A 27,536-nucleotide genomic window follows, 5' to 3' on the forward strand; every position below is an offset into this window, starting at 1 on the left:
TGTCTATTATTTGAACTATGTTGTTTATTAATAGATACATTTAGCAGGTAGTGGATCCTGTACTAAAACAGGTATTTATGTTGTAGAAGTCGAAAATCTGCCACAGCTTCAGCTCCTGATGATGCCGTAATAGCGAAACATGGTGCTATGTTGGGCTGGCTGGACACATTCTAAACTGAAACAAGAAGGCATTTTTCCAACTTTGTCTGAGTAGCAGTTAACGCACAATGGTGCATGTGAGAAGTGTAAGAAACAACAGACTATGTGGAGAAATAGGATGGATTAATTCAGAAAAGGTCTTTGAATGAACTTTGAATAAGCTTCAGGTTTTCTACCACCAAGCCACGGTTTAGGTGGCTAATATAGATTTCATTAATTGCAAGTGTAAGATGGATCCATTTATTCTGTTTATTATGTAAAATGATGTTATAATTAAAGTTACATATTAAAGACATTGTATTGATGCAAAACACCTGTCTCATTATATTAATTGAATTAATTCAATGAATATGAATGAGATCTATTTGCATGCACTGCTTTCATTGTATGCTAATAGATCTCATGCATATTTATTGGGGAAATCCTGAAAACCCGACTGGATTGTGGCCCTTGAGGACCGACATTTAACACCCTTGTTCTAGACGATTAAAAAGATTGTGAGGCGTGTGGTTTAGATAAAGTTGTCATAGTATCAGTGTACATTTTGATCTCAGCTTCTTTAGTTTTATCTCCAAACAGTTCATCTCCCTTACAAGGAACATTTGAAAGGTGTTCTTGTACTGAAGTTTCCAGATCAGAAAGTCCAATCCAGTGGTCTCAAACTCAAACCCTTTGCAGGGCACATTTTGGATTTGTAGGTACACTTGGAGGGCCTCAGAAAAAATAGTTAATGTCTTATTAAAGAAATGACAGTTTTGCATGAGGTAAAACTCTTTATAGTTTATAAATCTTTCCTTTTGGCTAAGTCTTAATAATAATATTGTCATTTATAGCTAAAGAGACATACGATCAAGAAACTGTTTTATTTTACTTTTGTGATTATGATAAACATAATCTCAAAATAGTACCTGGCGGGCCGCAAGATTGAGACCACTGCTTTAAAGCCTGTGGAGACTGCGACTACTGTAGACTTGAAAGTTGTCTGAGCATAGCCCAGATTTCCTCCTGGATAGTGCTGGTACTGGAAGAAATATTGGTATGGAAACAGTCTGTTGGTACGTGGGAGACCTAGATGTCAAGGCACACCAACAAGGAGCCATTATCTGGTTTGAAGGAGAGTGATCTTCGGTGTGTTGTTGCTTCCTATGCCTTGAGGAAGTCGATATTTGGGAGGACGCAGTGGTATGCCTAGAAGGGGAAGAATGCTTGTGCTTCTTTGTTTTCTTATGTGCCGCATCCTCCAATGCTCCAGGCATAGATGAAGATGATGTAGAGCAGTGGTCCCCAACCCTGTCCTGGAGGACCACCAGACCAATCAGGTTTTCAGGCTAGCCCTAATGAATATGCATGAGAGAGGTTTGCATATAATGGAAGTGACAGGCATGCAAATCTGCTCCGTGCAGGTTCATTAGGGCTAGCCTGAAAAACCGATTGACCTGGTGGTCCTCCAGGACAGGGTTAGGGACCACTGATGTAGAGTGTCCTGCCTCTGTAAGAAGCATGATGTCTGACGCTCTGGATATGGTGTCACTGTACTCGGCACTGATGCCTAAATCATAGAATGCTGAGTGTCAGGTTCTAAGTTCCCTGCCATGTTTGATGTTGATGCTGATGTTGTACCAAAATGTTTTCCAAACTGAATTTTTGGGGCTTTGAGTGACCTCTTTTGCATACATAGGAAGAGGACAAAGCTAATGACCAGAAGTTCAGGACCCAGACACTGGGCAAACTAATTATGTGAGTCAGATCCTGAAATGGTCTGACTAAGTCTTAGGGCTCAATGGTTCATGCAGTTTGAGTAACTAAGATGCCTAAAAGAATCAATGCTCTTAGGGGGAAAAAAAGGCTCGGAGTAGTCCAAAGGCTGAAAATGAACCAAAGTCAGGTAAAATATCAGAACATGGAAAACAACGACGAATTATGAGGAAAATAATAAAAAATAAGTATAAGAAGGCTTAAAATAAGGATTAAAGTTCAAAATGCTGAAGAGAGAACAGAAGACCACAGCTTCTCAGTTCTGTGGAAAATGAAGAACTGATGGTCCCATGAACCGATATCAGGCAGGAAGGCAATGGCACACATGCGGAATGGGCGCTGCTAAAAAATTTAAAGCAACAGTACACTTTGTAGAGTCTGTACTGGGTTCTGTGGCTGACATCACCCACATGTGAGAATATAATGCTGCCTTGTCTTTTGAGAATCAAAATTACAAATATCTTTGTATTCGAAGCAGGCTGGTCAAACCAGGATCGTATGGATACTGTGTGATACATTGGTGGAGGAGCAGGAAAGACTTTTTAAAAAAGGCTACATTTGAATTAAATTATAATGTACTGTTTTAAACCTTCAGGATAGTGCTGGAAGTTTCCCTCAGGGTTAATGGAATGCCGATGTCTAAAGTCCTGAACTACCAGGCAAGGGTCTACAGATAAGCCAAGTCAACATTTCTGATCTACAGACTCAAAATTCAAGATTAATCAAGACAGCAGGGCCTTGTGATCTCATTAACTGATTTGGGGAAAATTCCAGTCATTTTTGGATCTAAGTTTATAGGATAGCTCTGTTTAATAGGGAATGGTCTGGATTATTCTTGCAGAAGAATAGTAAGGGCAGAAGAATAAAAGAACCAAGGACATTTAAGAGTCTTTCCTTCCATAGTAGCTGACCATGCAAGCCACTGTTTTAACACGCTGCATCTTCTTTCACAATAAGACATTAGTTTCAGAGTGAACATGAATAGCTATGGTACACAAACACTCAACTACTTTTTTTTCATCCAAAATCAATGGTGTATTTGTCTTCATTGATCTACAAGGAAACCGAATATTTAATTTTAAAGGAGGGAGGGAGGGAGAGAGAGAAGGAAGGACAAATGGAGAAGAATCAAGTGGACAAAAGGAAAAAGAAGAGACTGATGGTGAAATAGAGAGAAAAACTGATAGAGAGAAAAATCCCCAAGATGTATAAACGATACTGAAAACCAATTAGAAATGAGGAAGAAAGACAAGCAGAGGTTTACAGCAAGTTTAAAGACAATTTACATGAGTGAAAAATAACCTATGCAAAAAAACATAAAATTTAATGAAATGTAGTTCAAGGGTGAACCACACAGAAACAAACATTGCATATGGTCTCCATGTATGTAAGAGATAATATCAGAATTTCTTCTTTTTTTTTGCAAATTTTTCCAACCATTATATTTTTTTGCACTCCTAAAATTCTACTTTGTCTGGTATACAGATTCCAATAAGAAACACTGCACAATTAAAGCACAAGGGGTCCACACATATCTGTCCTTGTTCACCTCCAGCGAACCTGCCCACAGCCAAGGAGGAGAGGAAGTGAGGAGGTGCTGTGCTGTGGGTTTGCTGCTTGGAATTCATGACCAGTCCTGTGTGTTCCACAATTCTTTTCCAGGAGCCAATTCCACTGCAAAACTGTTCTGGTGGGTACATACATATAATTCTTTTTTTTTTTTTTCTCTTATCCCTCCCCCCTCAAAAAATAAAATTATTCTTGGCAGGATTACTTTTGTGGGTGTGTGGGTACCTCTTGTTTTCATGGTATCTGAAAAGTGGTGCTTATGCCTTTTTTGTGATGAGTAGAGAGGGGCAGAGAAGGAAGGGGTTTTTGGGGCCCCCTCTCTATATACTCCCCAATACCGAGAAAGACCTGTCTTCCTAATTCTTGCATAGTTGAAATGTAGAATCCCCCCACAGTGAGCTTGGAATGCATGTCCAACCGGGAGTAGTGTTAAAGTTGGTGCATGGTTCTAGAAACCGTCTTTTATAAAGTCCTACCTAGGTTAAGAATTTATCAACAGCTGACATTTACAGGAATGAAATATATACAATTCATTTGTTTTGATAAACAAAAGAAAAATCCTCAAGATTTCTGCATAATATAATAAGGCAAAAAACAAACTTTTGTACATTATTAATATTATTATTATTAGTTTAATTATATATATCTGTAACTTCGGTTTTGAAAGTACCAAACTACTTGGAGAGGTGATGTGTTCAGTCAGGATGGAGCCTCAGGGCAAGACCATTGAAACTCATCACCATAAATAATACTTCAAGGAACCCCAGGCATCTTCTGAAGAAAGCCCTACATGTTTTTTTTGTTTGTTTGGATTTTTTTTTTGTTTGTTTGTTTTTTTTTTTTGCAAATGCAAATTAAGTAAAAACAGAAAGGAAGAAAAAAATGTAAAAGTGAATTAAGAGCATAAAATTAAAAAAAAAATATATACAAATCCATTATAAATGTTTCTCACATTTGGGAAAAATGTACAAACTCGATTTGTTTTTATAACAATTACCCATTTTTAGCACAGAAAGGTACAGAACTTTCTAAATCAATAGCTATATATTAAATTCCCATTTCTGTACGTAAGTCTTTAATCCCCAAGTAATTCATCGCTTCCATTTATGGAAATGTGCTTAAGTTCTACAAATTTACATAAAAAATGCTCTGAGCAGTGCCTTTGTAAAAGAATTTTATATATATCCAGGAAATTATTTTTTAAATTGTGTTGTTTCTTTAATTTTTGGGGTTGGGAGAGATTATCGTGCCTCTACTTCTTTTGGATTTCTAGAGGGTGAATAGTCCCTGGGCTCTGAGTTTGTGAGTGGAGTAGTCCTTCGTGGAGAGACTGGTCTAGTGCTGCTTGCTGGCACCAAAGGAGGTGGAGCACTCAATGCGGCTGTGGGTGGGGTTCGGTTTAATATTCCATTATGCATGGCTGTAGAGGGACTCAGTCTGGGGTAATGCATCCCGCCTAAATGTGGCATAAAGGAAGGCATGTGTGCCAAGTGCGTTTCAAGAGGGGACGAGTGCAAGTGATGTAGCCTTGCACGCTCAATCTCTTCCCGCAAGTGCAAGCGTTCCCTCTCCCTCTCATCTGCCTGACGCAATCTCTCCTGCTCACGGCGAACCTCAAGGAGATGTTCATGGCTGTAGTCATGGGGCTCCCTATCACGGTAAGAACGCTCATGGTCATAGAAGCCGGAGGTGGTAGGGAACCTGTGCATAGCATCTGCTCGCAGCTGGAGATCCATTCTCCGGTGAAGATCTAGGCTCCGGTAGGTATCCCGCAGCGGATCTCTCATTGGGTCCCAGTTAAATGCAGGGTGTGGTAATCTCTCCCTTCCTGCCAATGGATTCATGCCCATGAGCGGTGTCATCATCCGTGTACGATCTAGAACATTCATACTGTTCATCTGGTGCATGTTACCCATTGTAAGGGGCATGGTGGCAGCCATGGAATGGTGAAGCTGTAAACTGTGCAGAGAGGATGGCGGAGGCTGCTCTACTGTCCTGGAATGTGGTGAGGGTTCTGATCCCACCAACAGAACATCAGCATCCTCCTTACGTTCCTCTTTTACCTTGATATCGTTCTTAATTTTCTGTAGATCACTGGGAAGCTCTGGCTTCCTCTCTCCATCCTTACTGTTCACTAAATTACTAAGTTTCAGGCTTTCGCTTAATGCAGGTTTGCTGTAAGGAGATACAGACTGAATCACTGGCTTGGTATTGTCCTCTAAAGGTCTCTTTTCATGGCTTAGTGGTTCCTTCACTGGGGAACGACTGTCCTTGATTTTGTGTTCTATTGGAGGGGGGTCTCTGAGCCGATCAGAATGCTGTTCTCTCTCTGGTTCCTTGGGTCTCTCCCTTTCAGCGACACTGGCATTTACACTGTTGCTGCGAATGAGGTTGCTGATCTGATGGCTCACTGGAGCTGAAGCCGGGGAAGATCGGTTTGAATGATGACGGGTTTTATCTAGGATATCCCTGTGAAAACACAAAATTGTACTTTTCAGCCAAAAACAACAGCACAAATAAATCACAGACCCGTGAGCTGCAAACTAAGGGCTCCATTTACTAAGCTGCGATAGCGGTTTTAGTGCGCGCAGAATTGCCGCGCGCGCTAGACGCTAACGCCAGCCTTGAGCTGGCGTTAGTTCTAGCCGCATAGCGTGGGTTTAGTGCGCGCTAAAAACGCTATCGCAGCTTAGTAAAAGGAGCCCTAAGTTACACAGTACTAATTTTTTTTTTGCAGCAGACAGCAAGCTCCAGAGTAATTATTGTGGCAGCAATCAATAAATACAATCTGCCCTTTGTAATACTGTTAGTCTCTCATTAGCCAGATATGCTTCAGCAGTCCACATTTTTGCATTGGTATAAGAAAGTGTGTCATTGGTTTGTACATTAGCATTCACAGCTTAATACCGTGCCCTGATTAAGCTTTGTGAAGACTCCCAGGCACCAGAGGTACGCTCAACTGATGGACCCAGGAGTGGTGCTTAAATTGAGATGGGAAGAGGGACATCTGCCCTGCCTTTCTCAGAACTTGCTTCTCTTTCTTTTTAATTTTATTATTTTATAAACTACAACAGTGTAATGCATTTGATTGAATACAGAAAAATATTACAGAGATTACACCATTTTATACAATTAGTATATAGAACCATAACTTTACCCACCCACCCTTCTATCAATTATTAATAATACAAGACATCTTTATTTATTACATTGATATGAAGAATTAATATCAGTTTCTCAATTACCTCTCCCTCCCCCACCCCGGATGTGTAAGGAAAAACTTAGAAGAAAAGTACATAAACCATTAATGTGAAGCAGCAAATAAAGCCAATGGACTCCATACTTTGCTTCTCTTTCTTGCTGGGAACAGGCCAACCAGTCAAGTTGCATTCAACATTATGGCCACCAGTCTAACCTGATAACACAGACTCAGTCAAAGGAGCACAAGTAGACACGAAGGCAGTAGCAGCGCAGTAATGAAGATTTCAACTTACAAGTGCTATACATGACAGAATAGTACGTTTTTGACTTCACATCACATGAATGGTTTGGCAATTAAGTTACTAACTCCTACTTTTGGGTTCCTTGACAAAGATATTCAAAACAGGGTCACTGAGGCCAGCAGCGTGCCTGATTTTAAGGCCAAATGGGATAGACACGTGGGATCTATTCACTGAGTTGGGTGGGGAAGGGTCATTGCGGTGGGCAGACTAGATGGGCCGTGGCCCTTATCTGCCGTCTATTTCTATGTTTCTATGTCGGGACCTGCTAACACCTCAAAAGCTAAGTGAAAGCCTCCTTTTTTGCTACTATTTGAAATTTTGAGTAATCATGTGAATAATCAAATTGCACCATTTAACATTAGTCACTACTCCATACACAGTGATTGGATGGTGGGTTTGGCTATAGGAGCCTTGGCTCTTGGCCGAATTGCACAATTCTGAGCGTATGCAAATTTCACTATAATACAAGTGATTGCAATATTTAAATATACATTTGGAGATATTTTCTCTTCCTATAACAAATTATGTTTGTTTATGTTTTGTTTATGTTTATTAGGATTTTATATACCGCCTATCAAGGTTATCTAAGCGGTTTTTACAATCAGGTACTCAAGCATTTTTCCCTCTCTGTCCCGGTGGGCTCACAATCTATCTAACGTACCTGGGGCTATGGAGGATTAAGTGACTTGCCCAGGGTCACAAGGAACAGCGCGGGGTTTGAACCCACAACCCCAGGGTGCTGAGGCTGTAGATCCAACCACTGCGCCACACACTCCTCATAATACAGCCACTGCATAAGCTACGAGACAGATGCTGAATCTCACCCATTGCATAATCATTGCCTAGCGCTTACTGCACATCTAACACCTACAGAATGGAGGCTAGGATTGGAGGGCCACATTTCTTACATACCTTTCTTTGTCCCGCTCTTCCTTGCTTGACAAGAGATCCCTCTTTTCTGGCTCTCTCTCTCGGTCCCTGTCATGATTAGTTACTGAAGAGCTTCGCTCCGGATCCCCGGGCTTAGGCCACTGTGGCGGAGTTGGAAAGGAAGGTGGGGTCCTATGGAGCCGGTTCCAAGGTTCATGGGGGCTATTAAAGGTTTGCAGGTTTGCACCTTCTTTGTGATCAAATATGCTATTGTGAGCTATAAAAGAATGGAAAAATATATATATTTTTTATAATACAGTTGAAAAGAATAACAAAAGGAAAGTTGGAAAACATAGTTAGAAGCATTTCATTGCAAGTAGAGAATGATACGTGGACAGAATTTTTTCCCCATCCCCGCGGATAACTGCAGGAAACCATCCTGTGTCATTCTTTAGTATCTATCTCAACCTCAGTCCTTCTACACCAGCATTCTTCAATGCAAGGCTTGAGGGTCAGTGGCTGTGCCCATTCACACTCTGATTCAAATGTGAGCCAAATATAGGATAATGAACCCATTGTGACATCGTTGATGAGGTTGACTCTCAGGCATTGGTGGAATGAGGCATTATGACATCACAATCTCAGCTCAGGCTACCAGAGTCTGTCATTCTTTAGCGTCTATCTCAACCTCAGTCCCATTCTTCAATGTAAGGCTTGAGGGTCAGTGGCTGGGCTCATCTCTTTCTCCTTTAAGAATGACAGTGGGATAGTTTACCATGGTTAACCATGGGGATAGGGACAAATTCTGTTCCTGTGTTATCCTCTAATTCCAAACACAGCTGAAGCCATCTTTCCACAGTTGCTGACATCTTGCCTTCTGACCTTTAAAAATCATATAAATGACTACATGACAGTGCGTTTTTTGAAGCCTGGTCTCTTTTTCTTGAGTAAAAGAATTGTTAGTAAAGATTAGAATTAATATGATCAACTGACCACTGATTTTAAGAGGTCCACAGTAACCACCCTCATGCACTATCCTACTTTCTCACCCCTCTGTACACTCCCTCCAAAAGATCCATATTCAACATTTTAGGGCTTGTAAAGAAGACCAGATACACCTGCTCACTATCTCAGATGACATAATAATTTCATTCTTCTAATTGTAGTCCAAGACAACATGAAGAGTCGAGCTTGAGCTGTCTTTTCTCTGAATACATTACAAATAGTTCCCAGCCCATTGGTCTATTGCTGTCATCAGCAGAGAGAACACAACCTGAGCCAGACAATCCATTTCCCTTGATAAAGCAGTGAAGCGTGTTTATAATAAAATTACAAACCACTCAAAAAGGCAACAGCAGATGTGATCTGGAAGTCATACCAAAAGCAACCTAAAGGGCTCTCTCCCACCAGCAAATGACTTTAAGCAGTATAGAGAGACACAGAGAAACAAGGCTTATCGATCACCAAAGGCAAGAGAAAACCCACAAGGTATGCTGGGAGTAGCAGAAGATACCCCTTTCGCTTTCATTAAAATAAGAAATGGAAAACAAAATTCCAGCCAAAGAAACTTGAATATTTCAGCTCCCCGCTGGGTGGCCACAGATTTCTAGGTCGTCAGGGACACCAGCCCTGCTTTTTTCTTTAAACCCTAGTCTTAGGGACTTCTGGACTTTGTAATGCTATGTTCCTAAGGAAGCAAGGATGAACAAATACCTGGAAGAAAACCTGACTACACTTAGGTATACAGAGCTAGTTATCTGTGGTCTGGTGAGAGGCCATTAGTAGCAGTTTGTAGCTCTGAAATAAGGTTACTAGATAACACCATGTCATTACAGACAGCACAAGCCAGTGCTGGATTTTATACTATTGCATTTATGGATGTCTGGCCTCTAGTAAACGAAACTACAAGCCCACAGATGCAATGGGTAAAACGAGGAATATAGTTCAGCCATACCTTTTGGCATGGACTAGTCAACTATGGGCTGAGACTAGATGCACTGTTTGGAGAGAGAAGAGAAGAGAAGAGAAGAGGGAAAGGTGGGAGATACCCAGTGAATGTGCTCATGACTCTTATCAAGGAGATCACATTAGCTCTTTTCGAAGCAGTGAGAGGCTCTCTTTGATTTCAGAAAATAATCTAAAAAGGCTGTCTTTAGACATATGAATGAGCAATTTTTTGGTTCATCAGTTTGTTTATTTCCTGATATATCTCAAGCTTCACAAAGAAGAAGGAAAGATTTCTTGGTTCATCATCCTAGAGTTCTGGCTTTGGGAGCTACCTTTATTTTGAAATTTCTGGCAAAATGTTGAATGGTGGGAAAAATTTTCTTTTTTTATTTGAACCAAAACAATTGCTGGTTAAAGAACAGGTTGGAGTAATAATAGGATCAACAGGTCCTTCCACAGATTAACGCGAACTGGCTGCCGGTTTAACACCTCTTAAAACATCTCTTTTTGAAGATATAAGTTTCTATTGATTCATTTTCTCTCTGTGGCCTCAATAATAGATTAGTTTTCTGAATAGGTAGAGGTTTTCACCATATAAATAATTTTTCTTCTTTGCTTTAGAATCTATGTTCAAATATATTATATGCTTGCATCTGAATCTGAAAAGTTGATAAATAAATAATTAATTTAAAAAAAAAAAAAGAAAAAGGGTGTCTTTGGAAGCACCTTTTAGTTTATGTCTAAAGAGATCCAACTGACTGCTGCAAACATTAGCAAGAGGTTTGTCTAGAAAGCCCAGCCAGTACTTACTCAGAGCAGGACTGCCTAATCCTCCAAAGGCATTGCTGCCTAAGCTCCCAAGGCCGCTGAAGGTGCTTGACCTGCTAAATGGATCTGGAAAGGCAAACAGGGATTTAAGGAGGCATTTAGCCAAGAGTACTGGAGAATGAAACCAGCCCCACCACCCATAATTCCCACCTACCCCTTCCCTTCTCCAACCATCTGGGGCTCAAACTGGATTTCACTGGGGCTTTAGAAGTTGATCTTTCTTAGTGCACAGTTCTCTGCATAGAGAACTCCGACTGTGTGAAAAGAGGGAGGGGGAAACCCACATTAAGACAATGTGGTCTGTTGAGGTACCAGATGTAACAGGAGGGGGAGAAATAAGGCTGATAAAACCAGAATGTCCAAGATCTAGCTGGGATATAGAAATGCTGCCATATAATCCAATCCAAGTTGTGTTACAGAAATACGGTTGCCTTATATATACTATGCACACATGCTGACCAAAAGTACAAAACTAGCATTCTTCACATAGGTGTTCTTTGAAACTGCAATCCTCAGGTTCACCTTGCCCCCCTCCCCTCACAAACAACAAGCCACACAGGCAAAAGCATCACCAGTGACACTGCACATACAGATAAATGGACTAGTTAAAGAAAACAGGGCTGCTTCTGGTGGGTAGGGGGAAGCCAGGCTCAACAGATGACTGAAGGGAAAAGCACTTGCAGAATATGTAACACCTACAGACTGTTCGCCACTAGCCAATACAGACACTTGTAAGTGCAGTGCAAGGATCCACGGGTCGCATTCCTCTTATTTATGACATGGTGCTATCATCCTGTCTTCTCCCACACGCCAGAAGCCATACAATATGGCAAGACTGTCAAAGAGTCTCTGGCAAAGACAAGGGCTCTGCAACCACCAGTAGCTTTTGCTACTGCTGCCTCAGGAAAACCAGTGACTCAATGAATTCCAGCCCACCCAATCATTTTTTGAATTAGAAACAAACAGCTGCTTTTGTTGAAGTTGATGTTTCTGAGGACATCGGGAGGCACTGAGAGCTAAAATAACACCTGCCTATAATTTCTTTTGGTTGGTCCAATTCAAAGAGATAAGCTGAAACCTTCAGAGTCAACTTCACTTATATCAAAATCCATTCCAGAATTCAGGGGCAAATTTGGAGTCATACTTGCAGCACAAAAGAAATAGCATTGAGTAATGTTTCCTGCATTAGAGAATGACACGGGGACAAATTTGTCCCTGTAGGAACTCAATTTCCCCGTCCCTGTGAGTTTTGTCACTGTCCTTGTCTCTGCCCCATTCCTGTAAGCTCTGCCTTAATTGCACAAGCCTCGAACACTTATGATTTTAAAGTGTTTGAGGCTTGTGCAGATGAGGACAAAGTTTTCAGGAATGGGACAGGGACAGGAAAAGAGCTCATTGGGACAGGAAAATGAGCTCCCGTGGGCACAGGGAAAAACTTATCCCCGTGTCATTCTCTATTCTGCATGTCTCTCTGGAAGGCTAGCCTTATTCCCAGCCTCTTCTCTTCAGGCTCTGCCAGACATCATTATTCAAAATTACATTCATAAAGAGTAAGCATGACAGAAGAGAGTTACTTACACTTACCTGCCAAGTGACTGGTAGGCAGGAAGCTGCTGTGGTGGGTGGAAGCTCCAAATGGGGTGGCACCAGGATGGGCAGCAGCTGTGGAAACACAACAGCAAGTTCTCTTACTATAGGCCTCAAGGAGTTAATGCTGCTTGCTAGCTGTTGCAGATTCTGTGTTGTGGGGGAGTGCAGGGAAGGATAGGGAGGGTTAGCCGACTTTCCCTAAACGTACAAGAGGGGACACAGCACTATGTAATCTGGAATTCTAGGCAACCACTACAGGGCTGACAAATTGATAGATTGCTCAAAGCTGTTTGCTCACAGATGTGTTTGCTCTTTAGGAGGGTAATTTTATAAAGCTTTTTTGTTTTTTGCATGTAAAACCTATTCTACAAGCAGTAAAGGTCTTTTCTAAACCGCGCAATCAAATATATGTGTATAAACAAAGAAAGCTTGCGCCAACTTGATCCTACTCTGTGTGTAGGCATTCCCAGGGCACGGCATGTGGAGGCAATGTACACGCAATGTACACGCATATTTCATTAAATGTATGTGTGTGTATAATATATATATATATATAAGGGATCTCAAAATCCCTCCTTGAAGGCCGCAATCCAATCGGGTTTTCAGGATTTCCCCAATGAATATGCATTGAAAGCAGTGCATGCACATAGATCTCATGCATATTCATTGGGGAAATCCTGAAAACCCGACTGGATTGTGGCCCTCAAAGAGGGACTTTGAGAACCCTGATATATATATATATATATATATATATATATATATATATATATGTATGTATGTATGTATGTATGTGTGTGTGTATATCTATATCTATATCTATATTTATATACACACATACACACCCATATATACAGGCAGTCCCCGAGTTGTAGACACTCAACTTAAATACGACTCGTATTTAAGAGTGTGGTTGCGGCTTCATTTGATTTCATCGAGCAGTATTTCCAGTGGCATAGACTCCTACACTTCTCCTACAGCAGATTCAGGAATGATGCATGGCCACATTAAGAACAGTGTATGGTTGTGCATCTGTACCTTTTGAACACCAGATAAGAAGTTTTCTTCAAAAACATAAGATTTGAGGATTTTTTTTTTTTTTAAGAGTTTATATATAAAAAAGAAGTAAAAAAATCATTACTATAAACATGAAAAATGGATCAATGAGGTTTGCTGCTGTTGGGAGCTACAGACTCTGATAGCTTTCTGATGATCCACCATAACTCCGTTTTTTGCATATAACTTTGAGCTTTATATAAAAAAAATATATAGATTTGCTCATGTGTGTGATGAAATAGTTTTGAATTAGCACTAAGTGATATTGTACCTTAGAGAGAACACTGGTAAGGACAACTGGCCCTTTTGTCAGCTGGGAGCAGAGGTAAACGGCAAGAATCTTAAAATCTACAAATTCGGAGCTACATATATCCAACTTAAGAACACGTAACTCGTTCTTAACCTGGGGACGGCCTATATATACACACACACACATTTACACCTTCTCTAGAGGAGATGTACATTTGTATGCTGTTGGGGCTGATGGCAGATAGACACCTATCTTGCTTTTATATAACAGGTACTACCTGAAGCTATATGTCATTCTGGGACATGAAAGGCTACTATTCCGGGCACTGCATATGTTACATCACCATAGAGAGGAGGGGTAGGCAAAGGTCAGTTGGGTAATAAGGTTTGCTCTGTGTAGGACTGCCTAGAGCAGTGGTCTCAAACTTGCGGCCCGCCAGGTACTATTTTGAGGCCCTCGGTATGTTTATCATAATCACAAAGTAAAATAAAACAGTTTTTGATCATATCTCTGTTTAGCTATAAATGACAATATTATTAAGACTTAGCCAAAAGGAAAGATTTATAAATTATAAAGAGTTTTACCTGATACAAAATTGTCATTTCTTTAATAAGACATAAATTATTATTTCTGAGGTCCTCGAAGCACCTACAAATCCAAAATGTGGCCCTGCAAAGGGTTTGGGTACACTAGGCTGTGAATTTTATTATAAACTGTTCAGATGTATATCATGGTGGGTAGTACATCAAGTCCTGAATAAACTTGAACTCTTGGCTCAATAAACAGAACTGGACGCACTGCATTTCTTTTAAGTGGTTACTGTAATTTTTGTGAGAAACTGCTATTGTACACATGCTTTGTGCACTATAGCTGACCTGATTCAATTGTATGGTTTGTAATTCAGTGTTGTAACTGATGTTTGGAAAATTCAATAAAAGCGTTGAAAAGAATAGATCCTTTTTTTTTTTTTTTTGAATTCTGAGGTTTACTTGGCTAATATTTAACTTATGAACTTCTCTAGGAATCTGTCCAAATCCCTTTTAAACTCATCTATAGTGGATGTCTTGGCCAAATTTTCTGGAAACAAATTCCACAACTTGATTGTTCATTGAGTGAAAAAAGACTTTTTCCTATTTGTTTTAAACCTGTTAGTTTTATGGCAGTTCCCCTAGTCCTGGAATAGTTTATTGGACTTGATAAACCACAAAGTACAGCATAGCTGAACGGTTTGCAAAGGTAACTAACAAATTTAAATTAAAAAGGAAAAGTCTGAGGGGGCGTAGTTTGTTGTTAAATCACTTAAATATGTTCCAACTTTGAATTGGGATGTGATATGTGGGTATACCAGGAGCTGAAAAATGGTGTGGTATGGAGGGGGGGGGGATTTTTTATTTGGGGATGCATAGTCTCTGAGGGTCTTAAGAACCAAGGCTAATAAGCTGGGTTTGGAGATTTTTTAAATTTGGGATACATAGAACATAAGAATTGCCACTGCTGGGTCAGACCAGTGGTCCATCATGCCCAGCAGTCCACTCATGCGGGGGCCCTTAGGTCAAAGACCAGTGCCCTGAGACTAACCTTACCTGCGTAAGTTCTGGTTCAGCAGCAACTTGTCTAACTTTGTCTTAAATCCCTGGAGGGTGTTTCCCCCTATAACAGCCTCTGGAAGAGCGTTCCGGTTTTCTACCACTCTCTGAGTGAAGAAGAACTTCCTTATGTTTGTACGGAATCGATCCCCTTTTAACTTTAGAGAGTGCCCTCTCGTTCTCTCTACCTTGGAGAGGGTGAACAATCTGTCTATCTACTAAGTCTATTCCTTTCAGTATCTTAAATGTTTCTATCATGTCCCCTCTCGGTCTCCTCTTTTCAAGCGAGAAGAGGCCCAGTTTCTCTAATCTCTCGCTGTACGGCAACTCTTCTAGCCCCTTTACCATTTTAGTCACTCTTTTCTGGATCTTTTCGAATAGTATGCCAGGTGAGGGCGTACCATGGCCCAGTACAGTGGCATGATAACCTTCTCCAATCTGTTCATGATCCCCTTCTTAATCATTCCAAGCATTCCGTTTACCCTTTTCGCTGCCGCCGCGCATTGCATGGACGGCTTCATTGACTTGTGGACCAGTACTCCCAAGTCTCTTTCCAGTGGGGTCTCTCCAAGTACTGCACCGGACATCCTGTATTCGTGTATAAGATTTTTGTTACCGACATGCATCACCTTACACTTATCCACGTTAAACCTCATTTGCCATGTCGTGGCCCATTTCTCGAGCATGTTTATGTCACGTTGCAGGTCTTCGCAATCCTCCTGCGTCTTCACTACTCTAAATTTCTTCATATTGTCTGCAAATTTAATTACCTCACTCGTTGTACCAATTTCCAGGTCATTTATAAATATGATGAAAAGCACGGGTCCAAGCACCGAACCCTGCGGCACTCCACTCATGACGCTTTTCCTGTCCGAGTATTGTCCATTTACCCCCACTCTCTGTTTCCTATCCACCAGCCAATTTTTTAATCCACATGAGTATTTCTCCCTCGATTCCATGGCTCGCAATTTTTCGAAGTAGTCATTCATGCGGAACCTTGTCGAACGCCTTCTGAAAATCCAGATATACAATCACCCTTGTCTATCTGTCTGTTTACTCCCTCGAAGAAGTGCAGCAAGTTCATCAAGCAAGATCTTCCTTTGCTGAAGCCGTGCTGGCTGGTCCTTAGCAGATTGTGTCCATCAAGGTGATCAATGATGCAGTCCTTTGTCAGCACCTCTACCATCTTTCCCGGTACCGAGGTCAGACTCACCGGTCTGTAGTTTTCCAGATCTCCCCTCGACCCTTTCTTGAAGATCGGCGGAACATTCACCACTTTCCAGTTTTCCGAAATCCTTCCTGATTTGATCAACATATTGGCTATTAGTTGAAGCAGTTCAGCTGTAGCCCCTTTCAGTTCCTTGATTACTCTCGGATGGATGCCATCCGGTCCCGGGGATTTATTGGTTTTAAGCCTATCAATCTGCCTGCATACCTCTTATAGACTAACCGTCAACCCTGTCAGTTTCCCGTCTTCGTTTCCTGCGTATAGCCTGTTGGCTTCCGATATGTTGTGTATATCCTGTTCGGTAAATGCAGACGCAAAATTGTGTTCAGTTTGTCGGCGATGGCTTTGTCCTCCTTTAGCACTTCCTTTATTCCATGGTCATCCAACGGCCCCACCGCTTCCTTCGCGGGTCGTTTCCTCTTAATATATCGAAAGAACGGCTTGAAGTTTTTTGCCTCCATGGTTATTTTTTCCTCGTAGTCTCTTTTGGCCCCTCTTACCACCTTATGGCACCTGCTTTGATGTGCTTTTTCCAGTTTTTGACCTTTACTATTCCTTAAACGAAGTCTTCTTGTCTCTGATCGCTTCCTTCACTGCTACAGTGAGCCACACCGGTTCCTTGTTCTTTTTTCTCTTGGATCTGAGGGTCCTAAGAACCGAAGCTACTAAGCTGGGTTTGGAGATTTTTAAAATTTTGGATATATAGGCTCCGAGGGTCTTAAGAACCAAGGCTGCTAATAAGCTGGATTTGGAGATTTTTTATTTTGGGATGCATAGGCTCTGAGGATCTTAAGAACCAAGGCCAATAAGCTGGGTTTGGAGGTGGAATGAGGAGGGTAAGTATTGCTCTGTTTTTGTAATATTGACCTAGGTTGGCAGCTTAGCATAAGTGCTGTGTGTATTATAGTATGCTTGGGGACGAATTGTTGAGATTTGTTTGGGTTATATAACAAAATGCTGATGATGGCTATTGTGCATTCTTTTTGTTATTGTTCTTATATTATTATATTTTTTCAAGTTCAAAGATTTTATTTATTTAAACAATAAAGAGAATACAGAAAAGGTATCAAGGTCATGATACATCACCGTTGCAATAATAAAACAATCAAATGGAGAGCAAATATTCTGAACAAGCACAACAGGCCAATCATCATCCATCTTACAATAAGAAAATTCAGCACAATTTTCAGTAAAGTTAAACACAGTAAAGTGTATTGTGAATTGTCCAAGCGAGTCCTTAAGAGAGTACCACCTATATTAAAATGGAGCAGAGAACAAAGACAAGGCAAAATCCTTAAGTTCCAAAATATCAGGCATCAGGTTCGGAATGTCAATGATCAAGTTCACAGTATAAAGCAACAGGATCCCAAACCTTAGCATAAGTATGATATGCTTTTCAGCTATGACACTTTCATATTTAGCAGTTAAGCATAATGTATTCCACCATGATACATAGTCTACCTTAAAGCAGGGGTGTGCAACGAGGGCTGCAATCCAGTCAAGTTTTTAGGATTTCCCCAATGAATATGCATGAGACCCATTTGATTTTACAGACTTCCAAGCAGACTTTTGGTGCCATTTGGCTTCGCAACCAGGAAGACGCTGACTGGTTTTAGATGCATTTACTTTCATTTCTTGTGATACATCTGTTATTATTAAACAGTGCAGCCACACTTTTTGGTATGCACATAATTTCACTGTATGACCCCTGATGCAGGCGGTTCATGCTGAAACAACCCATGTCGGGTCTAACAATACATTTTTGCTCAATTGCCCCATACTTGGATGGCCCTTTGTGCTTTTTGTTCTACTTGATGCACTTTGACCCTCTCCCTACACTTATTCAAGCCCTCTATGGGGCATCATTAGTTCATACTGCCAGGGAGTTATTTATATGCTTTCTGTGGTCATACAAATGGGATCGCAGCTACAGAAAGATTGATAAGCATTAACCAACTTAGCCTTTCTTCACAAGGGGGGCTGTTCAATCCCCATAATCATACTGACTGACTTTCAGTCTATGACTCCTAGACATGGATGATAAACCTCTCCCAAAATAAAACTCCTAAAAATTAACCTTCTCCTGAGGATGGGATGAGGTGCACTAGATAGCTATAAAATTTAAGGTCTATGTCACAGGCAGCATTGAGAGATCACTTGTCCTTCTACAAGCGGCAAGAAAGCCAGTGATACTCCATGCTTGGCAAGGTGAAATGTATTCTGAGGATAAAATGGAGGAAGTGATTTATCCTTTTGTAGATCACAGCTGACAGACATGCTGGCTACTAGTTGCTATTTATCTAGGGCCAGAGTGCCTCCTTTAATAAATCTGCTTTGTGTGTTTTCCTAAGAGGCACATTTATAGTCATGCCTCCAGATGGCTTTCTTCTAAGGATCGCACACTAGAGCTAAACTGAGAATGAGTTTTAACAAAACTCCATTAAATTCTCACAGAAGTAAAAGAAGATTCTAAAATAGCCAAGACTTTCCCCATGACCCACATTTCCAGGACCATGGCCCTCTGTCACTCCTCTTGCTCCACACAATTTGCTTCCATTAAAGATTACTATAAACCTGTTACAATACCGCCTCTCAGCTGTCTTGCTAGTACTGGTTTCTTCTTTGCTACAATATGCTTGTACCATGACATGGTCTTTAACACGCAGGTGCTATATCTCCTCACCTGTGGTGGAGAAGAGAGGTCTGGTCAGGTCGTGTGGATAAGGAAATCCTGGGAACACTCCTGGTGCTGGAGGTCTGCTGAAGAGGTCAAGTTTGCCACAGATGTCTAGCTTGTGGGGATCCAACTGCATCTGCTGTGAAAAGAGAAGACAATTAGCTCTTGTCAGGAAGGGATGGACTGCAATGGGGCCTTACTGCCTATGAATGGACAGAACTTACTAAGCCTCATTCCCAAAGCCTACGGAAAGAACTTAGCTTCATGGCACATGCGACATAGAGGGCTTAGGTCTGGGATTAGTAATGTGACAAATGTTTGCTGTACTGTGCCTCACCTTACTAAAATATCCTTTCCTATTAGAACTCATTCACTTTATTTATTTTTAATATTTATACACTGCTTATAGCCTAAGCAGTTTATATTCAGGTACTCAAGTATTTCTCCCTATTTGTCCCGGTGGGCTCACAATCTGACTAACATACCTGGGGCAATGTAGTGTTAAGTGACTTGCCCAGGGTTACAAGGAGCAGCGCTGGACTTGAATCTGCAACCTCAGGGTGCTGAGGCTGGAGCCCTAACCTCTAGGCCTCTCTTTAACTTTCTCTGCATGACCTTGGCTGGGTCGCAGATGGTAGTATATTATTATTGTAATTTATTACCTGCCTTTTTGGGAGAAACTTGAACAAGACAGTGACTGCTCCACTGATAATTGGGCCTTAGGCAAGTGGATACCATTCCTCCCACTTTCCAGAAGCTTACTGCTCATCACTGAACACCTAATGACCCTTTTGTCAATATGGACAGGCACTACTGAATTAGAGATCTGCACGGGAACGGGGATGACGGGGATCCCGCGGGTTCCCCCTTCGAGTCGTGGGGATCCTATGGGGACGCCTCCTAGGGTTGCGGGGATCCTGCGGGGTTCGATGAAATTCGAGCCGCGAGGCTTGTCTTCTTTTTCCTACCTGCCCTGCCGCAGCACACAGCCGACCGGAAGTCTTCCCTGATGTCAGCGCTGATGTCAGAGGGAGGGCTTAGGCAAAGCCCTCCCTCCCTCCAATGTCAGCACTGTCATCGGCGAAGACTTCCGGTCCGCTATGTGTTCTGGGGCAGGGCAGGCAGGAAATAGAAGATGAGCCTTGTAGCTCGAGCTCCATTTTGCTGGTAATTTGCTTGCAGATGAGGGCTGGGAGGTGGAACACAAAAGGGGGGAGGGAGTGCGTTATGGGCACAAGACATGAACTTGGGAAAGAGGATGGAGGAAGGGAGGGAAAAAGATGCTGAGGTGGGGAAGGGAGTGCATTTTTGGACACAAGGCATGAACTTGGGAAAGAGGATGGAGGAAGGGAGGGAAAGAGATGCTGAGGTGGGGGAGGGAATGTGTTTTTGGACACAGAAGGCATGAACTTGGGAGAGAGGAAGGGAGGGAAAGAGATAGTTGTGTACACGGGAATGGAAGAAAGGAAAATTTTTGGTCATAAGGAGGGAGTGAGGTACAGATGAGAGGGAGAAATATTGTGGTGGAAAGGGAACAGTGGGACAGATTGTAAGGGATGCAAGAGGGAGGAATGTCGGACATAGTGGTGAAGGGAATGGAGGGAGAGATGTGGCATGGTGCTGGAGAGGGGTGATAGAAGGAGAAATGTTGGGCATGGGGCTGGTGGGCAGACTCGAATGATGAGAAAGGGATAAATGCTGGACCATGGTAGGAGGAACCAATGGCAGCAACAGAAGAATTTACAGAAGATGGGAAAGCAGAAAAAAGAATCTGGGACCAACTTTATGGAAAAATAAGTCTCCAGACAACGAAGGTAAAAAATGGAATTTATTGACTAAAATATGTTAGCTTTGGGAAATGTATATAGCAGATGTCTTTATATTGTGTTCAAAAGAAAAGGAAATGCATTTCTGGTTTTATTTTTACGGTGTTGAAGTACTTGCTGACCCTTGCTGTGACTGGTGGGGATCCCCAAGCACCGCCAGCAGAGGACCTCCTCTAGAGATGGCCAGAACTCCCCTCCACCAAGCACAGCAGTCACTGGCAGCATCCATGAGCCACTGAGGTGCCAGCATCTGTGACTCAGGGACGCTACTGCTGCCTGCCAAGCTTGGCAAAAGGGACCCCTGGCCAACTGCAAAGGAAGTCCTCAGCTGACAGCTTGGGGGGTTCTCATCAGCTGAGTATTTATATTTACATTAGAGGCTCTGGTAGAAATCCGTTTACAAAGTATGTATTCTTCCCAATTAATATTTCCAAATTAATAAAGTGTCTTTGCTTATTTGTAAATGGGTCTCTACCAGAGCCTTTAATTAAGTAGCATAATTAAATGAAATAACTATTTCTGAAGTTTATAGGGACGGGCGGTAACGGAAGGGATTCCTCGCAGGGACGGGTGGGGACGGAGGGAATTCCTCGCGGGGACGGGTGGGGACAGATGGATTCCTTGCAGGGACGGGTGAGGACGGGTGGGATTCCTCATGGGGATGGGTGGGATTTCTGTCCCCGCGCAACTCTACGAATTTACGCCCAGTAGCGTCTACGACGAACTATCAAGACTCAAAGTAAACAAAGCCATGGGACCGGATAACCTACATCCCAGAATGCTCAGGGAATTAAGGGAAGTCCTGGCTGAACCATTATCTGTTCTTTTCAATCTTTCCCTAAGCACAGGAAGAGTCCCCTTGGACTGGAAAACCGCTAATGTAATCCCACTCCACAAGAAGGGCTGCAGGACAGAGACAGCAAACTACAGACCAGTGAGTCTCACGTCTATAGTGTGTAAACTCATGGAAACACTGATCAAACAGAATATTGACACAATCCTAGATGAAAAAAAACTGCGTGATCCACACCAACACGGGTTCACCCAGGGAAGATCTTGCCAATCTAATCTGATTAGCTTTTTTGACTGGGTTACTAGACAACTGGACGCTGGAGAGTCACTGGACGTGGTATATTTGGACTTCAGTAAAGCATTTGATAGCGTCCCTCATCGAAGATTACTGAACAAGCTGAAATCGATAGGATTAGGAGACACTCTAACTACATGGGTTGGGGATTGGCTGAGCGGTAGACTTCAGAAGGTGGTGGTGAACGGTACCCCATCCGAAGCATCAGAAGTGATCAGTGGAGTGCCGCAGGGCTCGGTCCTGGGCCCGATTCTATTCAACTTATTCATAAGAGATATGACGCGGGGACTTAGAGGAAGGGTATCACTGTTCGCCGACGACGCCAAACTTTGCAACATAGTAGGCAGAAGCTTGTTACCTGATGATATGACACACGACCTACTGCTTCTGGAACAATGGTCGACTACTTGGCAGCTAGGCTTCAATGCTAAAAAATGCAAGATAATGCACCTGGGTAAGAGAAACCCGCGCAGAACCTATGTACTAAATGGTGAGACCTTGGTTAGGACCACGGCGGAACGCGATCTAGGAGTGATCATTAGTGAGGACATGAAGGTTGCCAATCAAGTGGAGAAGGCTACCTCCAGGGCAAGACAAATGATGGGATGTATCCGCAGAGGTTTTGTCAGCAGGAGACCTGAAGTTATGATGCCGCTGTACAGAGCCATGGTGAGGCCTCACTTGGAGTACTGTGTTCAGTTTTGGAGACCACACTACCGAAAGGACGTGCTGAGGATCGAGTCGGTGCAGAGAACGGTCACCAGGATGGTCTTGGGGCTCAGGGATCTCACGTATGAAGAAAGACTAAAGAAATTGCGGCTGTACTCACTTGAGGAAAGAAGAGAACGGGGAGATATGATTGAAACGTATAAGTACATCACGGGACGCATCGAGACAGAAGAGGATATCTTCTGGCTCATGGGACCCTCGACCACCAGAGGGCATCCACTGAAAGTCAGGGGAGGGAAGTTTCATGGTGACTCCAGGAAGTACTTCTTCACCGAAAGAGTGGTGGATCATTGGAACAGACTCCCACACCAGGTGATAGAGGCCAGCAACGTGACGGATTTTAAGAGAAAATGGGATACTCATGTGGGATCGTTAAGGGAGTAAACTCAGGGGGGAGGGATACTTGGAATGGGCAGACTTGGTGGGCTATAGCCCTTTTCTGCCGCTTTTTTCTATGTTTCTATGTTTCTAACTCTCTACACTGAATCTAAAACCTTCCTGTAAAAGGAGAGATTGTTTCAGCATCTGACCGTTTCTCTGATGACGATGAAGATGAAGAGGGATGAGTTAAGTGAGGCATTTTCTAAGGTCGGTCATAGTGGAGTAGAACAAGTGGAGTAGTACAAGTGGATCAATTTTTCACTCTGTCAAAAATTACAAAGACTAGGGGACACTCAATGAAGTTATAGGGAAATAATTTAAAAACCAATAGGAGGAAATTTTTTTTCCTCAGAGAATAATTAAGCTCTGGAACGCATTGCCAGAGGTTGTGGTAAGAGTGGATAGCATAGCTGGTTTAAAAAAGGTTTTGACAAGTTCCTGGAGGAAAAGACATGTTACTGAGAAAGACATGGGGGAAGCCACTGCTTTGGGTTTTGGCCAGGTACTACTGACCTGGATTGGCTACCATGAGAATGGGCTACTGGGCTTGATGGACCATTGATCTGACCCAGTAAGGCTATTCTTATGTTCTTATATTTAAAAAATGGCATTCTGGGTCAGACCAAGGTTTACATTGACTCTGGTATCCTGTCTTTGACTGTTTCTTGGAGTTACTTGCTGGATCCCGGTAGAGAAATCCATTCCTTGTTGCTCATTTATTTAAGTAAGAGGCAACAAACCTCTATCTGGCTAATGATTGTTAATGAATCTGTAATCCAAAATGTTTTCCAAACCATTTTTAAATGTGGTTTTATTACTGGCATTGACCACAAATTCCACAGCTTAATTGTGCATTGATGAAAATAAATATGTTCTTAAATTTGCTTTCTGTTAATTTCATGGAGTGTCCCATAATTTGCAAACCCAAGCATAAATCCCTGGGGTCACTTTAAATGGCATAATGTTTCTGGCTTCTTTTCTGCATGCTAAGGTCAAGCCTGTTCTTGCTTCACCCAACTGCATGCAGAGAGACATGCAGCTCTCATTTTGCAATGAATGGGTGCAGAAAACCAAACATCCGCCCTTTCATAGGGGCTTTATGCCTGAATTATAAACATTTATAGGGCATGGAATAACATAGTAAATGATGGCAGATAAAGACCCGTGTGGTCCATTCAGTCTGCCCTATATTTTTTTCTTTGCTATTTCTGCTGGCACTGTCATTAGGTTCCAACTACTGGAGTTGCTGTCCAAGCTCACTCCCGCCTTCCTAAACTATCCCAAAGTATTGTAGTTCTCGTCGAAGCCCCCTTCAGCCCATCCCAATCATATAGTCATATATGGTACATACACTGATCGTGCAAGTCTGCTCAGTTCCGGCCTTAGTTCTTCAATTTATACCCTTCACTTTCTGATTAGAGATCCTCTGTGTTTGTCCCTTGCTTTTTTAAATTCTGTCACCATTTTGCTCTCCACCTCCCTTTGGAGAGCATTCCAGGAATCCACAACCCTCTCCGTGAAAAAGAATTTCCTAACATTACTCAAGTTTACCACCCCATAACCTCAATTTATGCCCTCTAGTTTTGCCATATTCCTATGTATTTAAACGTCTGTATCATATCTCCCCTGTCCCTCCTCTCCTCTAGAATATACATATTCAGAATAATGTATTCATTGGTAGCTCAAGGCCAGTTAAATTCAAGTACACTTCTCCCTCCTATTCACGGGGGTTAGGGGCAGAGCCAGCCCGTGAATAGAGAAAATTCATGAATAACTTTTGGGCCGGCTCTGACCCACCCCCGGACCTTACCTGGTGGTCTAGCAGTGACATAGGGCAGGAGCGATCTTCCTACACTCCTGCCCCATGTGAGACTACAGGAACTCACAGCATGGCTCTGCACGGGGCAGGAGTGTAGGAAGATCACTCCTGCCCCCACATCACCACTAGACCACCAGGTAAGGTCCGTGCTCCTGGGACGGCTGCTCGCCTCCCTCCGTCTCTGATCGCCTCCCTCTTTTCCCCGATCCAAGTCCCGGGGCCATTTTTTAAAATGCAAGCTGCCAAACGAGCGATTCTTAGGGGTGGCGGCTGGGGAAAAGAAATCATAAGAACATAAGAACATAAGCAGTGCCTCCGCCGAGTCAGACCATAGGTCCATCCTGCCCGGCAGTCCGCTCCCGCGGCGGCCCAAACAGGTCACGACCTGTCTGAATCACCAGAAGGGGCTCCCTTGCTACCTTGGTTTCTCATTGAAGTCCTATCTTCCCATCGAAGTCCTAACCCTCTGGTCTTGCACATGCACGACCTGGTTGGGTTTCTATACTTATTACCTGGTTAGCTTTCTATACTTGTGTTATATCCCAGCTCCTCCCTCAGTATCCCATGATCCCTTTATCCCTCAGGAATCCGTCCAATCCCTGTTTGAATCCCTGTACCGTACTCTGCCTGATCACTTCCTCCGGTAGCGCATTCCAAGTGTCCACGACCCTTTGGGTGAAAAAAAACTTCCTTGCATTTGTTTTGAACCTATCTCCCTTCAGTTTCTCCGAATGCCCCCTCGTACTTGTTGTCCCCTTCAGTCTGAAGAATCTGTCCCTATCCACCCTCTCTATGCCCCTCATGATCTTGAAGGTCTCTCTCATATCTCCCCTGAGCCTCCTTTTTTCCAGAGAGAAGAGCCCCAGCCTATCCAACCTCTCGGCGTATGGGCAGTGTTCCAGCCCTTTTACCAGCTTCGTTGCTCTCCTTTGGACTCTCTCAAGTACCGCCATGTCCTTCTTGAGGTGCGGTGACCAATACTGAACGCAGTATTCCAGATGTGGACGCACCATCGCTCGATACAATGGCATGATGACTTCCCGCGTCCTGGTTGTTATGCCCCTCTTTATGATGCCCAGCATCCTGTTGGCTTTTTACGAGGCTGCTGCGCACTGTGCAGATGGCTTCAGTGATGCATCCACCAGCACACCCAAGTCTCTCTCAAGTCTGCTGTCTCCCAACAATGCCCCCCACCAATTTGTAGTTGAACAACGGGTTCTTTTTCCCTATATGCATGACCTTGCATTTTTCCACGTTAAAGCGCATTTGCCATTTGTTTGCCCAGTCTTCCAGCTTGTCCAGGTCCCTTTGCAGGTCCTCACACTCCTCCCTGGACCTAACTCTGCCGCACAGTTTGGTATCGTCTGCAAATTTTATAACCTCGCACTTTGCCTCCTTTTCCAGGTCATTGATAAATATGTTGAAGAGTAACGGCCCCAGCACCGATCCCTCTGGCACACCGCTTGTGACTCCCCGCCAGTCAGAATATTGGCCCTTCACTCCGACCCTCTGCAGTCTACCCGACAACCAGTGCTTGATCCATCTGTGCACATCCCCTCCCACCCCGTGGTTCCACAGCTTCCTAAGCAGCCTTTCATGTGGCACCTTGTCGAAAGCCTTTTGAAAATCGAGGTAAATGATGTCTATGGGTTCCCCATTGTCCACCCAACTGCTTATTTCCTCAAAGACGTACAGAAGGTTCGTTAGGCACGACCTTCCCTTACAGAATCCGTGCTGGCTTGTTCTCAGTAGATCAATCTATTATCTAGACTCAAAAGTTTTAAACCTCTTTGAACATTGGCTGCCAGTAGTCTAGTTCCCGCTGTGCTCAGGTGCAGGCCGTCCCGCCGGTACAGCTTGCTCTTTCCCCAGAAGGACGTCCAGTTCCTCACAAAGTGGAAGCCCTCCTCCTGGCACCATCTCCTCAACCATGCATTCACAGCCTGGAGGTCTGCCTGCCTCTTTGCATCTGCTCTCGGTACAGGCAGGATCTCCGAGAATGCTATCCTCCGTGTGCTCCGCTTCAGCTTTCGTCCCAGGACCCTGAACTGGTCAGTCAGTGTGGCCATGCTGAAGTTCCTCCGGCTCACATCATTCGTTCCGACGTGGATTATTACCGCAGTCTCCTCTGTCTCTGCTCCGTCCAGGATCCTCTCGATCTATCAGTGATGTCTCGTGTCTTGGCCCCTGGGAGACAAGTCACTAGCCGGTCCTCCCTTCCTCCAGCTACGTGACTGTCTACCTCTCTCAAGATTGAGTCTCCCACCACAATAGCAGACTTCCCTTTCCTCAGCAACCTCCTCTGCCTTAGGTCCGTGTTCTTGGTGTAGTGCGGTGTCTCTCCCTCGGGGTCCCGGTGAGTCGCGGTCTCCTCCTCTTGCGTGGTTCCTCCGCTAGGTCCTTCCCCGGTGTCGCCTTGTGGATCCTGGGTCTCGTCTGCCGACATCCGTCTGTGCAGCTGCTGGTCCCGTTCCTTCACCTTCCTATAGGCCTCCTCGATGAATCTCTCGAGGTCCCTCACCTGGTCCACAATGGGGCCTGCTCCGTCTGTGTTCTGGGTTGACCAGCTCGTCTCCTCTGTGGTGCGCAGTCCCTCCAGTTCCTGGACCCTGACCCTCAATCTGCCGACCTCCATCCTCAGGCTTTCCAGTTCCTGACACTGACTGCATATGTACTCCC

At 43.3% G+C, this 27,536-nt stretch overlaps 1 protein-coding gene across 10 annotated transcripts in view; it reads right to left on the bottom strand.

Moving 5' to 3' along the window:
• Nucleotides 1-3,565: 3,565 nt before the first annotated feature.
• Nucleotides 3,566-27,536, bottom strand: part of FBRSL1 (fibrosin like 1) — a 1,030,218-nt gene continuing 1,006,247 nt past the window's right edge. For 5 of the 10 annotated variants that reach the window (XM_033954188.1, XM_033954183.1, XM_033954187.1 and 2 more), the window contains 5 exons: nt 19,022-19,154; nt 12,210-12,293; nt 10,614-10,697; nt 7,899-8,133; nt 3,566-5,952 (listed from right to left, as the gene is read on the bottom strand). In XM_033954188.1, coding sequence (XP_033810079.1) covers nt 4,725-5,952; nt 7,899-8,133; nt 10,614-10,697; nt 12,210-12,293; nt 19,022-19,154 — 1,764 coding nt within the window. In that variant the 3' untranslated portion in view covers nt 3,566-4,724. The remainder of the gene's footprint in view (nt 5,953-7,898; nt 8,134-10,613; nt 10,698-12,209; nt 12,294-19,021; nt 19,155-27,536) is intronic. The other 5 variants (XM_033954192.1, XM_033954186.1, XM_033954185.1 and 2 more) reach the window with 4 other exon arrangements.

The sequence above is a fragment of the Geotrypetes seraphini genome, chromosome 8, assembly GCF_902459505.1.
Source record: "Geotrypetes seraphini chromosome 8, aGeoSer1.1, whole genome shotgun sequence".
NCBI lineage: Eukaryota > Metazoa > Chordata > Amphibia > Gymnophiona > Dermophiidae > Geotrypetes > Geotrypetes seraphini.